General features: G+C 50.5%; 1 protein-coding gene across 2 annotated transcripts; it reads right to left on the reverse strand.

Moving 5' to 3' along the window:
* Nucleotides 1–570: 570 nt before the first annotated feature.
* On the reverse strand, nt 571–13,462 carry GPN3 (GPN-loop GTPase 3). 2 transcript variants are annotated; one of them, XR_011385266.1, is made up of 9 exons: nt 13,216–13,453; nt 10,382–10,490; nt 5,438–5,605; nt 4,087–4,211; nt 3,536–3,651; nt 2,989–3,085; nt 2,661–2,776; nt 1,716–1,844; nt 571–1,217 (listed from the first exon to the last, which is right to left on the reverse strand). XR_011385266.1 is itself a non-coding variant. In XM_051826842.2 (8 exons), the coding sequence occupies exons 1-8, from the start codon at nt 13,381–13,383 to the stop codon at nt 1,155–1,157; spliced, it is 975 nt and encodes a 324-aa protein (XP_051682802.2). In that variant the 5' UTR covers nt 13,384–13,462; the 3' UTR covers nt 571–1,154. The 2 variants fall into 2 exon arrangements, 1 of the variants encoding a protein (XP_051682802.2); XM_051826842.2 differs by lacking the exon at nt 2,661–2,776 and having other exon boundaries at nt 13,216–13,462.
* Nucleotides 13,463–13,544: the final 82 nt, after the last annotated feature.

Consider the following 13,544-nt stretch of genomic DNA (forward strand, 5'->3'; position numbering starts at 1 on the left):
TCCAAGAATGATTAAAAATTTAACCGAAGTTGCAGGCTTCCTTAATTTGTATCAACTGAAAGATCTGTCACCAAATGATGGATACAGCCTGGGCCTGTTCTGAGTCAGTGGAAGAATTATGTAAAACACTTCTTAGCACAACGCCTGGCATCAACTAACAAATGAGATTCAGCCTTGCTTTCCTGGGGCCTGGCCTGCAGCAGGCTGACTGGCCACTCCCAAGGGGCTGCTTTTGCACGCAACACAAGGAAGTTCAGAAATACTGAAAGCAAACAATTCAATGTGGCGAGAAAATTGTGCTTTTTACATTTTTGTGTGCGTGCATTAGTTATTGCCCAAGCAATGCCTAAGTTTTTAAGTGCTCAGAGACTACAAACCTCACGTCTACATTCTCAATGTAAGAAACCAGGAGGATAAAGATAAGCAACAGCTTACCTACATCCTTCCAGATCATTCTTCCCCTTTAGAACACACTTACATGCATCTTCCCATGTCATTCCTGCCCTTCAGTTAGATTGGTCTTAACTGTAGCACAGATGCTAATTCACATCATATACAAATCGATGTGCATTGGTTTCAATTTACTTTTATTAATTTATTAAAGATTTATGTATTTATTTGTAAGAGAGTTACAGAGACAAACGGGGGGGGGGGGGAGAAAAAGAGAGAGAGAGAGACAATCTTCCATCTGCTGGTTCAGTCCCCAAATGGCAGCAACACCTGAGTTGGGCCAGGGCAAAGCTAGGGGCCTGGAACTCCATCCAGGTCTCCTATGTGGGCGGCAGGGGCCGGAAAAACTTTGGCCTATCCTCCGCTGCTTTCCCAGGTGCATCAGCAGGGAGCTGGATCAGAAGTGGAGCAGCCGGGATTTGAATCAGTGCTCACACAGGATGCCAACATCACAGGCAGCAGCTTAACCTGCCGTCCCACAACACTGGCCCCCATCTGACTTTTAATCTAACTTGATGCTGTGAAAATAATACTAACAGGTTCCACTTTACACGGCAGCAGTTTCAGAACCTGACTCAGGCATGCTGCTGCACCATTTTTTCCATGAAAATAAATAGCTTTCTACTACTGTATCCTTCAAGGAGAAGAATGTCTGCCCATCTGACCAGTTCTTCACACATCAGAGTTAGGTTTTAGCAAACTCTTCATTCATTCTGGCGTTCTTGAAAATATTCATCAAACAAAGAGGCAGACTCAACGTCATGTTCCTGACACAAAGGAAACACAAGAGAGAATACATTCATTCCCGTCGGTTAGAGCCAGCACGTGTTTAGATTTTGAGGTAAGGCTGTGTGTGGAACGCTCACAGCGCCTGCTCCAGCAGCAGCTCATCAATCACAGAGAGTAAAAGGTTCACACGACAGCACTGCTCCAGATGCGTGCTGAGTTACTGTGCCATGATGTTGCGCTACTGCCCTGCTGCCAACCGACTGTCACTCCACCCACTGACAAACGCAAGGGCAGCCTAAATTCAAGTGGCTGTCATCTCCTCTTGATAGATCCCCCAAAGCCCCAAGGACAGGGAGAACCAACTCAGCACTATGCCTTAACGAAAGGCCGAGCAAAGGTGTCATTGTCAGCCCAGTTAACCACCACCACTAAGAGAAAAAACTAATTTAGGCAGTTGCCTGGGTTATGCAGGCGGCTACTGGGTGCTGGCAAATATTTCTACCAAAAGCCAAAGCACAACTCAGATCAGAAATTACCTTAGGCTCCTTAAATTCCAAGTCTTCACCATACTGAATGGCAAAATCAATATGCTGTAACACAATGTTCATGCTTTCTTCATCTGACTGATCGTACGGTAAAAATCGAACCATGCTGTAGTCGTCTATCTGTGAATTGGAGATTTGAGGAAAAGTTCATTCGAAAGTTGAGCAAAATACACAATTTTCAACTTACATTCGACTTTTATAGCTATTTGTATTTAGTGATTAAAAGCATCTGTGTGTTTGGAGCAAGGGAATTGGAACGACAGGCAGAGGCAATAGCAACATCGATTTTTCTGAACTCTGACGTGCTGTAGCACTCACTAGCTTATTAGTTAACTGGACTCTTTTTTGTGGGTATTTATCTGAATTCAACAGGCACCAGAAATTTCATAAGGACAAACTGTTCCAAACTCCCCAACTGTCTTGAAATAAGACATGTTAATTTACTTGCTGCTGCCAATAACTACTACTACTTTTTTTTTTTTTTAAACCTTTATTTGAGAGGCAGAGAGACAAAGACAACTCCCATGCACTCACTCCTTAATGTCCACAATGGTCAGGGTTGAGCCTGGTTAAAGCCAGGAGCCAGGAACTCAATCCCGGTCTCCCGTGGGAACGGCTGGGAGCCAACTACTTGAGTCATCGCCCATCTCCCAGGCTGGGCAGGCAGCCAGAATGAGGAGCAAAGCCAGGACTTGAACAGCGACACCCTGATAGGGGATGCGGGTGTCCCAGCTGCGGCTTTACTGCTAAGCCAGACGCCTGTCGCCAGCAGCTCCCTCTAAGTGAAGTGCTGACCTGACAGCACGTGGCCCCGCTGCTCCCTTCTTGTCCTTTTATAAAGGTGGTCACTGTGCGTGGGCAAACCTTGAAAAGGTCATTTAGGACCCCTCCCCTCAAACAACAAAAAAAACAAATCAGAACACTTAAAAAGCTTACCAGGGTCTGGCACTGCAGTAGTTATTAAAGCCACCGCCTGCGACACTGGCATTCCATATGGGCGCCAGTTGAAGTCTCAGCAGCTCCCATGCCAATCCAGCACAATGCTAATGCACCTGGAAAAGCATGGAAGATGGCCTGAGTGCTTGGGTCCCTGCCCCCATGTGGGAGACCCCGAAGAAGCTCCTGGCTTCTGGTTTTGGTTTGGCCCAGCCCTAGTCATTGCGGTCATTTATGGAGTGAACCAGGGGATGGAAGATATCTCTCTCTCTCTCTGTAACTGCCTTTTCAATAAAGAAATCTTTTTTTAATAAACAAAAAAGCTTACCAGTCCACATATAGCATTAGTCAATTTTTTGAATTTTTTGCTTCTTAAGTCACTTGTAGAATCTTCTAGCAAAGAATACATGTCTGGATCTAGAAACCTTTAGATGTGAGAAAGGAAAGTGATGAATAAAAGGCCACATAAATCAGGAAACTGAATTTACAGATGGAATCTCTCATCTAAGAAAAGCAGAGGGGGCCAGCCTGGAACACCCACACCCCAAGATGCAGTGCCAGTTCAAGCCCGGGCTACTCTGCTCCAATCCAGCTCTCTGCTAGTGCACCCAGAAAGCAGATGGTGGTTTCAGTGCCTGAGTCTCTGACACCCATGTGGGAAACCTGGATGGGGTTCCTAAGTCCCGGCTTTGGCCTGGTCCAGCCCTGGCTATTGTGGCTATTTGGGGAGTGAACCAGCAGAAAGAAGATCTCTTTTTCTGTCTCTCTGCCTTTTGAATAAATAAATAAATAAGTCTTTAAACACAAATAAATAAATATACTGGAAGGTTCATCCCTGCCACTGAGATCTGATGATGACAGAGCAGTGAACTCACTTCTCAATTTCCTTTTTAGCTTTCTTACTCAGCAGATCCATTTTTGTCATGATGTTAATTTGCGGAATTTCTAGAGAGATCATGGCACTCAGGGCTGCCAAGATGCCGGATATAAACTGAAAGAGTAAAAGAAAACAGAAGACACATCAAAGCCCTTACATCTCCACATAGAGGGGCTTCTCGCTGCAACAAAACTGGCAAAAGAAAAGCTAATATTAAAGGAAAACATGTCTACTAGCCAGCTAGCTGACCCTTAGCTCCAAAGGCATGGATACAAACGACAAGGGCTCAATCTCCAGTGATCAAAATCTCCATTTAGACAGCAGTGTTAACCTCCTTTTCCTTCTACTATTCCACAAGAACTACTAGTGATTTAGGTAGTCCACAAACTAGACAAAAGATCCTCAGGAAATTAAAGAGAGACTTAACAATGGGATAATAAAAGCTGCCAAATTAACACTGTGAAATGTCCAGGATCACAACAGTTAGAGGAGACTGTTACTTGCTTGGAACCATGGTTGAGAAAACCTGTGACGGATTTATCCTCAGACCTTGAATGACTCCACCATGAACTGAGAATCAACAAGAAAAACTCCACAGACTCGGAACTCCCACTGTTCCAGCTGCTGCACCAGCTGCTTCATCACAGGCAAGTGAGTGTACAACTCGATCTGACCTGCATCAGGGACAGAACAAGCGTCACCAACAGGAAGTCTGTTAAGTCACTCAATCAGAGAAAACAAATTTTCCCCATAAGTGGTTGGAAAAGAAAAAAAAACAACACTAAGGAAATCAAGCCGTGGCAGCTTTTAAGGGGATGACGGCCTCTCTGAGGGATCACAAAATCTAAGGCACCATCACCATGGGAAGCCCAAGCTAACGTCTGGTTTTATGTAGAAAATGAGGGACTTCACATTTTAGTTTTTTGCCAGGGAAAGTGCGTGCTACAAAGGTGCATACGGCTTGGAATAAGCACCCACCTGTACACTTACGCCACTCGCACTTCTGTGGGTTTACACACGTTCACTCACAAGCGGGGGGAAAAGTGAGCACATGCGAGCTAAGGCTCAAGTCTAAGTTCCTAACCTGCCTGAGGGAACTACCGCCTCTGCACACCCGTCTCCTCTGTGTTCACCGAGTCCCAGCCACCCTGGGCTTTGCAGTGCCTCCTATCCACCCTGTGCCTCCCGTCTCGAGGCCTCCAGTGGGCTGGGCTTCACCCTGAGGCCTGGTTAAAGGCCACGTGACCAGACGCCTCCCTAATCCCCTATACGTCAGTCTGTGCTACTCCTGGGGGACACCTGCTATGAACGGATAGAGAAAAATCACTGGAGTAATCCTGTTCATCTTCTCTTGCCCTCTGCTGGACCGTGAGCTCTTGGAGAGCAGACACTGGGGCTTCTTGCTCTCTGTGGTATTTCCAGGGTACAATAAGCACTCAATAAATGCAAAGAAATGAATTACAGTGTAGTACCTTCCTGTAGCACGGTTTAGAGCTACAAATGCTCACTTCGCTCTCTCCCACTGAGAACAAGGCCATCACAACCCCAAGGAAAATGACGCATTCGGACTGCTGACCTGCACGCAGGCATTTGGCCCAGCAGGGAAGGCCCCACCTGGGATGCCTGCGTCTCACATCGCAGGGCCTGGGCTTGAGTCCTAGATCCGCCCCCACTTTAGCTTGCTGCTGCTATGCCCCCCAGGAGACAGGGGGCGATGGCTCAAGCAGCGATCTGGATGGTTCCAGGTTCTAGCTTCAGTCCGGTCCACTCCCATCCTCGGCCCCTGGGGGCATCTAGGCAGTGACCAACAGGATGGGAGCTCTGTCTCTGAATCTCAAATATACAAATACATGAAATTAAAAAAAAAAAAAAAAAAAAAAAAAAAAGCTGGCTGACTTACCTGGACAGTCAAAAAGGATGTAGTCATCCTCTACATGGCCAAGACAGTTCTCCAGCCAGTCAAAATTATTGGCAAAGTACTCCATGCAAAACACCAGCCCTCCATTGGGACCGAACCGCAAAGAATCATCCTCCATCACATCGTCCACCTCAATCAGTTCCCGAATGTCTGAAAAGGACACAGGGCTCAGCATGTAAGCACTCGTCGGAGAACGGTCACCCTCCCTAGGAACTATTAACAATCATACGAAAGCTTATGCACACGCAACTACTTAAGAACATGGCTGTTCACGGCAGCAGGGTCCACTGGCTGGAAACTAAGCAACTCCATTATCCTAACGCCAGACAATGGGATCCTACGCAGCCATAAAAAGGGAGAGCCTCTTGAAGTTCTGACGTAACAGAAGCTCCCAGGAAAACGCAAGGTACAGAACTCCGTGAGAATGCCATCATCTGTGTCAAAGACAAAGCTCACTACGTGTATCAAACACATACGTTTATCAGATTTCACATGCTGACTCGCTATGGAAGGACACAGCAGAAACTAGTAACACTGGGTGCCCCAGTGCCTGACAGCCGGCACAGAGAGGAGGGAACGGTCATTCCTGCACACTTACTCTTTGCTTCCTTTTGTATTCTGAACCATGTAATTGTGTATTACCTATTTCTTTCTTTTTTGTTTAAGATTTATTTGAGAGGCGGAGTTATATAGAGAGAGACGTCTTCCATCTGCTGGTTCACTCCCCAAATGGCCACAATGCCCAGAGATGGGTTAATCTGAAGCCAGGAGCCAGGAGCTTCTTTCAAGTCTCCCACGTGGGTGTAGGGGCCCAAGCACTTGGGCCATCTTCTACTGCTTTCCCGGGCAATTATCAGGAAGCTGGATCAGAAGTAGAGCAGCCAGGGCTCAAACTGGTGCCCATATGGGATGCCAGTGCTGCAGACAGAGGCTTAACCTCTATGCCACAGCGCTGGCCCCAATATTACCTATTTTTTTTTTTTTTTTTTTTTTTTGACAGGCAGAGTGGACAGTGAGAGAGAGAGACAGAGAGAGAAAGGTCTTCCTTTTGCCGTTGGTTCACCCTCCAATGGCCGCCGCTGCAGCCGGCGCACCGCGCTGATCCTGGCAGGAGCCAGGAGCCAGGTGCTTTTTCCTGGTCTCCCATGGGGTGCAGGGCCCAAGCACCTGGGCCATCCTCCACTGCACTCCCTGGCTATTTATTTATTTTTAAAGATTGTATTTATTTATTTGACAGAATTACAGACAGTGAGAGGAATTGAGAGAAAGGTCTTTCCATCCACTGGTTCACTTCCCAAATGGCCGCAATGGCCAGAGCTCAGCTGATCCAGAGCCAGGAGCCAGGAGCTTCTTCCGAGTCTCCCAGACGAGTGCAGGGGCCCAAGTGCTTGGGCCTGCTTCTGCTGCTTTCCCAGGCCCTATCATAGAGCTGTGTTGGAAGAGGAGCAGCCAAGACTAGAACCAGTGCCCATATGGGATGCCAGCACCACAGATGGAGGATTAACCTACTGTGCCGCAGCTCTGGCCCCCAATATTATCTATTTCAAAACAAGTAAAACAAAATCGAACAAAGACACCAGCTTTTCTTTTTTGCCTAATTTTTATTTGAGAGGCAGAGGGAAAGAAAGAGACAAACAGGGAGAGCTAGCTCCCTCCTGCTGGTTCACTCCTAAAGGGCCTACAACAGCTGAAGCTGGGTCAGGCGAAGCCTGGAGAACCCAGTGCAGGTTCCCACGTGTGGAAAGGACTGAGCTCCGAAAGTCACCAACTGCTATCTCCCAGGGTGCACATCAGCGGGAAGCTGGAATTGGGAGCAGAACCTGGACTTCAACTCACGATCTCTAATGTGAGATGCAGGCATTCCAGCAAGCATCCTTCCGGATCAGTCAGCTCCCACCCCTCAATTACCATTTCTCACCCCAACAGCTCTACAAAAGCTAGCTAACCTCTGGTCTCACTTTGCTTATCTATAAGCTGCCGGCAGCATCAGACATGTTGAGGTAGGAGGAGAATTACACGAGACAATGTATCTACATCACTCACAGGACAGGGTTATCCAATTCTGGCAGACATAGGGGTCTCTTATTTGTTTCTAGAAATCAGAATTTTCTCCCTTAGGTTTTAATTTTTTTTTTGACATTTATTTATGTATTTATTTGAAAGGCAGAGTTACAGAGAGGCAGCGGTTCATTCCCCAGATGGCCACAACAGCCAGAGCTGTGCCAATCTGAATCCAGAGCCAGGAGCTTCCTCTGGGTCTCCCACCCAGGTGCAGGGGCCCAAAGACCTGGGCCACTGTCTACTGCTTTCCCAGGCCATAGCAGAGAGCTGGATCTGAAGTGGAGCAGCTGGGATTCAAACCGGTGCCCATACGGGATGCCGACACTGCAGGCAACTTTACCCGCTACGCCACAGCGCCGGCCCCTATTAAATCATTTTACGTAAGCTGGCTTGTGTACTTTGCTGCAAACAACCCTGAAGAACTGCAATGCTTTTTGGTATCTCCTCACCCTGTCAAGTTGCCTCCCCTCACCCCGCCCACTCGCACACTCGTCATCAACAGAAATCAGAGGCCAGCAACACAGAATTTCCCATTTTCCCATCACTCACTCCAGCGGCCTTCACTCCTGTCATGGTGAGAGCAGCACCCCTCTCCCAGCAGAGCCAAAACCCTCTGCTTGTGTGGGGCCCCCCAACCCTCGCAGCCAGTTCCACCTTCTCTGGCACCTTCAGTTTCTCTCTTTCTACTAGGGTGTTCTCTTCTGCATACAAGTGTAAGTGTGTCCAGTGACTGTCTCCAGTCCAAACAGAAACCTTCCTTGACCCTCATCCCCGGCAGTTACTCCTCTGCTCCCTCTCACAGCAAAGCTCTCCTCCCAGCGCCCACACAGCGTCACCTCCAACACTGCACTGCAATCCTGGTCAAGGCCACCATTGTGTCCATGCCCCCAAATCTAACGGCCACTTCTCTGTCCCCATCTTCTCAGCCATCCCTGACACCCCATTCACCTCTTCCTTCTTCAAACGACCTCTCCGTCCTCCGCCCTCCCTGACCCCATGTCTTCTACCCGGCCTCTGAAGAGCAGCCGACCCCCACGCTTGCTCTCACCTCTTTTCCAACCTCGCTCCCTCCCAGTCCTGCGGCTTCAGGTACGATCCATATCCTATCAACCCACAGATCTGTATCACCGGGGCAGAGCTCTGAATTCCACATAATCAGATCCAGTTGCCTCTTATATGTACAGAGAGAACTACCACAAAAGCAAAATGAATTGCCTTTTTCCTTGGAACAACTATAATGCGCTCAACAGCTCAAATCAGACACCTACGAGTCACTCCCGACTCCTCACCTTCCCGGAATCCACCTCCACCAAATGCTGTCAATTCTGCTTGCGAAACAGAAACACGGTGTGTCTGCCTCCTCCACCCCACCACTGCCCTAATCCACGGCACCTGGGCAGCTACGACAGCTGCAGTGCTGGTCCCTGCTTCACTCTAGCCTCCCTCAAGTCCAGTTTTCAGCCAAGTGCCTGACCTCTCTAAGATTTATTTATTTATTTGAAAGGCAGAGTTACACAGAGAGCGGGAGAGACAGATCTTCCATCCACTGGGTCACCCCTCAAATGGCTGCAACGTGGCGAGGCCAAAGCCAAGAGTCAGAAGCTTTTCCTGGGCCTCCCACATAGGTGCAGGGGCCAAGCCTTGGGCCATCCTCTGCTGCTTTCCCTCATACATACATTAGCAGGGAGCTGGATCGGAAGTGGAGCAGCTGGGACCGAACTGGTGCCCATCCACACGGGATGCCAGCACGGCAGGTGGCAGCCTAACCCGCTACGCCATGTCAGCCCCGACCTATCTTTAAAGACATAAATCAATGACAACCTCCTGGGCTTAAAAGCGCTCAGCGGCGCCCCACTAACAGGATAAAATCCAAGCTCTTCGTATCCAACCAGCCCCTACTCCTTCCCTCCCTCCCGCCCCCACTCTCTTTCATCTCTGCAAAGCCTCTCTCATCCCTGTGCTATTTACTGGCCTTGGTGTCCTCACGCTGGAAGGCCTGCTCCCAGCTCGGCGAGCTTCCTACCAACCTTCAGGTCCAGGCGCACGGATCCCCTCCTCAGAGACGCCGTCCCTGACCATCCCACAAACGGCAACGTCTCCCACGTGTGCCTTCTCGTCGGCCACTCTGCAGCCCTGACCACACTCTGGAAAGCGTCCATCACTGCTTGTGCCCCCCCTCGCCACTGAGAGGCTGACAATGGCAGAGTTATGTGTCTTTCTTGTTCTCTGCTGTAACTCCGGCGTCGGCCATAAAATATGTGTTCAACAGACGTTTCAATGAACACAGCAGAATTTTTAAGAATTATCCAAGGCCGGCACCGCGGCTCAACAGGCTAATCCTCAGCCTTGCGGCGCCCGCACACCAGGTTCTAGTCCCGGTCGGGGCGCCAGATTCTGTCCCAGTTGCCCCTCTTCCAAGCCAGCTCTCTGCTGTGGCCAGGGAGTGCAGTGGAGGATGGCCCAAGTGCTTGGGCCCTGTACCCCATGGGAGACCAGGATAAATACCTGGCTCCTGGCTTTGGATCAGCGCAGTGTGCCGGCCGCAGCAGCCATTGGAGGGTGAACCAACGGCAAAGGAAGACCTTTCTCTCTGTCTCTCTCTCTGTCCACTCTGCCTGTCAAAAAAGAACCATCCAGGCTGCACTCGCTGTGGCCAGCGGCAGTCTATCAGATTCACTACAGCAGGGCTAACATGCAGGGGGCAGAAGGGAAGGGAGGGGTGGGAGCAGGACACTTACTTTCAAGTCTTACATCAGCCCCAAAACCAGGGGACCACCTGCTGATTTTTCAGCTTCTGTCGCTGAGCCCCCAAACTCCCTCCCTCCCTCCGCCTCACCCTGAGGGAAGGCTCTGCTCGGGACTCACCAGCCATCACCGGGTAGCTGAAGTGTTCGGCTGCCGGATCTAGGTTGACAACCTGGACGGACCGGTTAAGGGCTTCACAGTGCTGGACCATGGTGGCACAGTAAGTGCTCTGCAGTGAAGCAAGGCATGAGGATTAGAGCAACAGGCAGTGGAGAGCTACCCTCCCCCCGCCTGGGGGCAGTGTCCACCGAGGCCACGCGGTGCCAGGAGGCTGACTGAACACACAGGAAAGGCACTGGGCTGGGAGCCAGGATACACGGTGGCGACAGATCTAGACGAGCGTGGACTCATGGGAACTCTGGGGAAGGTGCTTCCCCACTCTGCCCTCAGGTGTCTCCTCTCTAACTGGGATGCCCTTCAAGATAACCAAGGCCCATCACTGCTCTAACGTGGAAGAAAAGGAACTCAAAGGGGAGGCTTCTGGTTACACGGTGCAGCACCCAACACATCGTGTCTCCACTAGAACCAGCAAGGTCCAAACAAAGACTTGGGTAGGACGGCCAGGGACGGTGTCTCTTAGTAGGGGATACCTGAGCCTACGGGAACGTTTTGCCAACTCAGAGGAAGAGCATTTCTAGATGAGGGAACACCAAGGCCAATATACAGCCTGGAGGTGGGCTAGCAGTTTGCAACTTAAAAAAAAAAAAAAAAAGATTTTATTTTTTTATTTATTCATTTGGAAGGCAAAGTACCAGAGACAGGAAGAGAGAGAGAGAGGAAGAGAGAGAGAGAGAGAGAGAGAGAGAGAGAGAGGTCTTCTATTCACTGGTTTACTCCCCAGATGACTGCAATGGTCGAGGCTGGGCCAGGCTGAGGCCAGGAACCAGAACTCCACCCAGGTCTCCCATGTGGGTGGCAGGGACCCAGCTCCTCGGGCCCTCTTCCACTGCTTTCCCAAGCACATTAGCAGGGACCTGGATCAGAAGTGGAGCAGCCGGGACTGAACTGATGCTCATATGGGATTCTGGCATTGCAGATGGCAGCTTAACCTGCTACACCACCACACTGGCCCCTCAAATTCTGGTTCAGAGATTCCTTATCCCTTGTGTAGTCCTTACTACATCACATAAAAATCCTGCATCTACTTGTTTATCCCTCCCACCCTCTGTCAAAAGAAATAATTCCCATCATGCTCTCCCCTTAGTGCCTTCACACACACTGTTTTCTCTGCCTAGGAAGCCCTCTCCATACACCGCATTGTCTTCTCATTCCTTTTTTATTTATTTTAAATTTTAAGACGGAGGGAAGGAGGGAGGGAGGGAGAGAGAAAGATCTTAATCCAGATCTGCCACGCAGCTGGCAGGAACTCAGTTTCCCTTTTTTTTTTTTTTTTTTTTTAAGATTATTTATTTGACATGCAGAGTTGGAGGGAGAGGAGGAGAGACAGAGAGAGAGATCTTCCATCTGCTGATTCATTCCTCAAACGGCTGCACCAAAGCCAGGATTCTATCCAGGTCTCCCACGTGGGTGGCAGGGGCCAAACCACTGGGCCACTTCCTGGTGCTTTTCCAGATGCATTCGCAGGGAGCTGGAGCAGAAGTGGAGCAGCCGGGAACTGAACCAGTGCCCGTGAGATGCTGGTGTCACAGGTGGCAGCCCAACTTGCGGCACCGTGGTGCTGGACCCAGGAGCTGGCACCAGGCACTGAACCCAGACGTGCAGATGTGGGACACAGACCTCTTAACTGCTAGGCTAACAGCCAGTTCCCCATCCAGCTGTATCTTAACTGGCAGTCACCGTTCTTCCCAGCCAGGCTGTGCCCCTGGGCAGGAGACGGCCAAATCTCAGTCCCGTGTGGAACCTCCTGCATAGGAGGGGGCAGTGGCTCAGCAGGTGCTTCTGCTGAACACTGACGCCTCCTGACACCTCCACAAACTCCAGTGTTTCCCCAACTACGTTATTTGCTCAATATCTTCACTGGTTTTACAGTATTTGAGTGCTACTACCACCATGCCCTTAATATTTGTTGACAAAAAACATCATGGGGGTTGGCGCTGTGGTGTATCGGGTAAAGCCCCCGCCTGCAGGGCCGGCATCCCATATGGGTGCCGGTTCAAGTCCCGGCTGCTCCACTTCCAATCCAGCTCTCTCTGCTGTGGCCTGGGGAGCAGTGGGAGATGGCCCAAGTCCTTGGGCTCCTGCACCCACGTGGGAGACCTGGAAGAGGCTCCTGGCTCCTGGCTTTGGATTGGCTCAGCTCTGGCCATTGCAGCCAATTGGGGAGTGAACCAGCGGATGGAAGACCTCTCTCTCTCTGCCTCTCCTTCTCTCTAACTCTGACTCTGACTTTCAAATAAATAAAATAAGTCCTTTTTTTAAAAAATGGAGCTACGTTAGAAGCCAGCGTAGCTTCACCGCAGTGGAATCCAGAAGGGGAAGGGGGAATGTTCTGAGCATACGAGCCGATGTTCCGTAACGCGGGGTCCCACTGCCATCTAAAATCCCTTCAAATACCAGAAGTCCACGTCCCAGGCTTTGGGAAACACCCACAAAGACCCCACTTTAGTCTCCTGGGAGGGAGAAAGGACAGGATTCTGGAGTCAGAAAAACAAAACAAACCCGGATTCCAGTTCAGGTCCCGACTCGTACGCGCGCGACCTTCCCTAAACGGGAATAAGAAGACCCATCTCCTAGGGTTGGGCTACTCCAACCCGGGGCCTAAGCGTCCACCAACAACCGCCACGACCCCCTTGCAAGACGACAGGACCCCGAAGACCGAGAGCAGAAGCGAACGGCGCGGAGTCTCAAGGCCCTCGGTACACGCCCTTCTCTCAGGACCGAACCCTCGCCTCACACGGGTTACGATCTTTCTCTCCTTTCCCACCAAATCTCACCTTCCCGCTGCCGGCGGGGCCCATGACCAGCTGCGCGTAACGAGGCATGCCGACCCTCGGCTTCTCCAGGGCCGTACGGCACACTTCCCGCTTCAGCCTTGGCGCCACGCCCACCCACTTCCGGGAGCGCGAGGTGCGAACCAATCGCAACCGAAGCTCCTTATACATTTCCGGGTAAGTCACACCTCCGGCTACGGAACGTTCCGCGGGCCAAGTCCCGTGAGAAACGCGTCCGGGAGACACGGAAGGGGCGGGGAGGAGAGAGGTGGGAGGGAGGGAGGGAGAGAGTGAAGGAGGAGGTCTTGCGCGTGCGCAGAAGCGGCTGGCGG

This window comes from Oryctolagus cuniculus, chromosome 21 (assembly GCF_964237555.1).
Source record: "Oryctolagus cuniculus chromosome 21, mOryCun1.1, whole genome shotgun sequence".
In the NCBI taxonomy this organism is placed as follows: domain Eukaryota; kingdom Metazoa; phylum Chordata; class Mammalia; order Lagomorpha; family Leporidae; genus Oryctolagus; species Oryctolagus cuniculus.

What these genes read in the sequence shown, in the direction of transcription:
- GPN3 (XM_051826842.2), bottom strand. Translation starts at nt 13,383, where the DNA reads ATGTATAAGGAGCTTCGGTTGCGATTGGTTCGCACCTCGCGCTCCCGG. An exon ending in GCCCCGCCGGCAGCGGGAAG is followed by an intron (nt 10,491 to 13,215) that starts GTGAGATTTGGT and finishes GCTTCACTGCAG; the next exon opens with AGCACTTACTGTGCCACCAT. An exon ending in CATCCTTTTTGACTGTCCAG is followed by an intron (nt 4,212 to 5,437) that starts GTAAGTCAGCCA and finishes TCCCTGATGCAG; the next exon opens with GTCAGATCGAGTTGTACACT.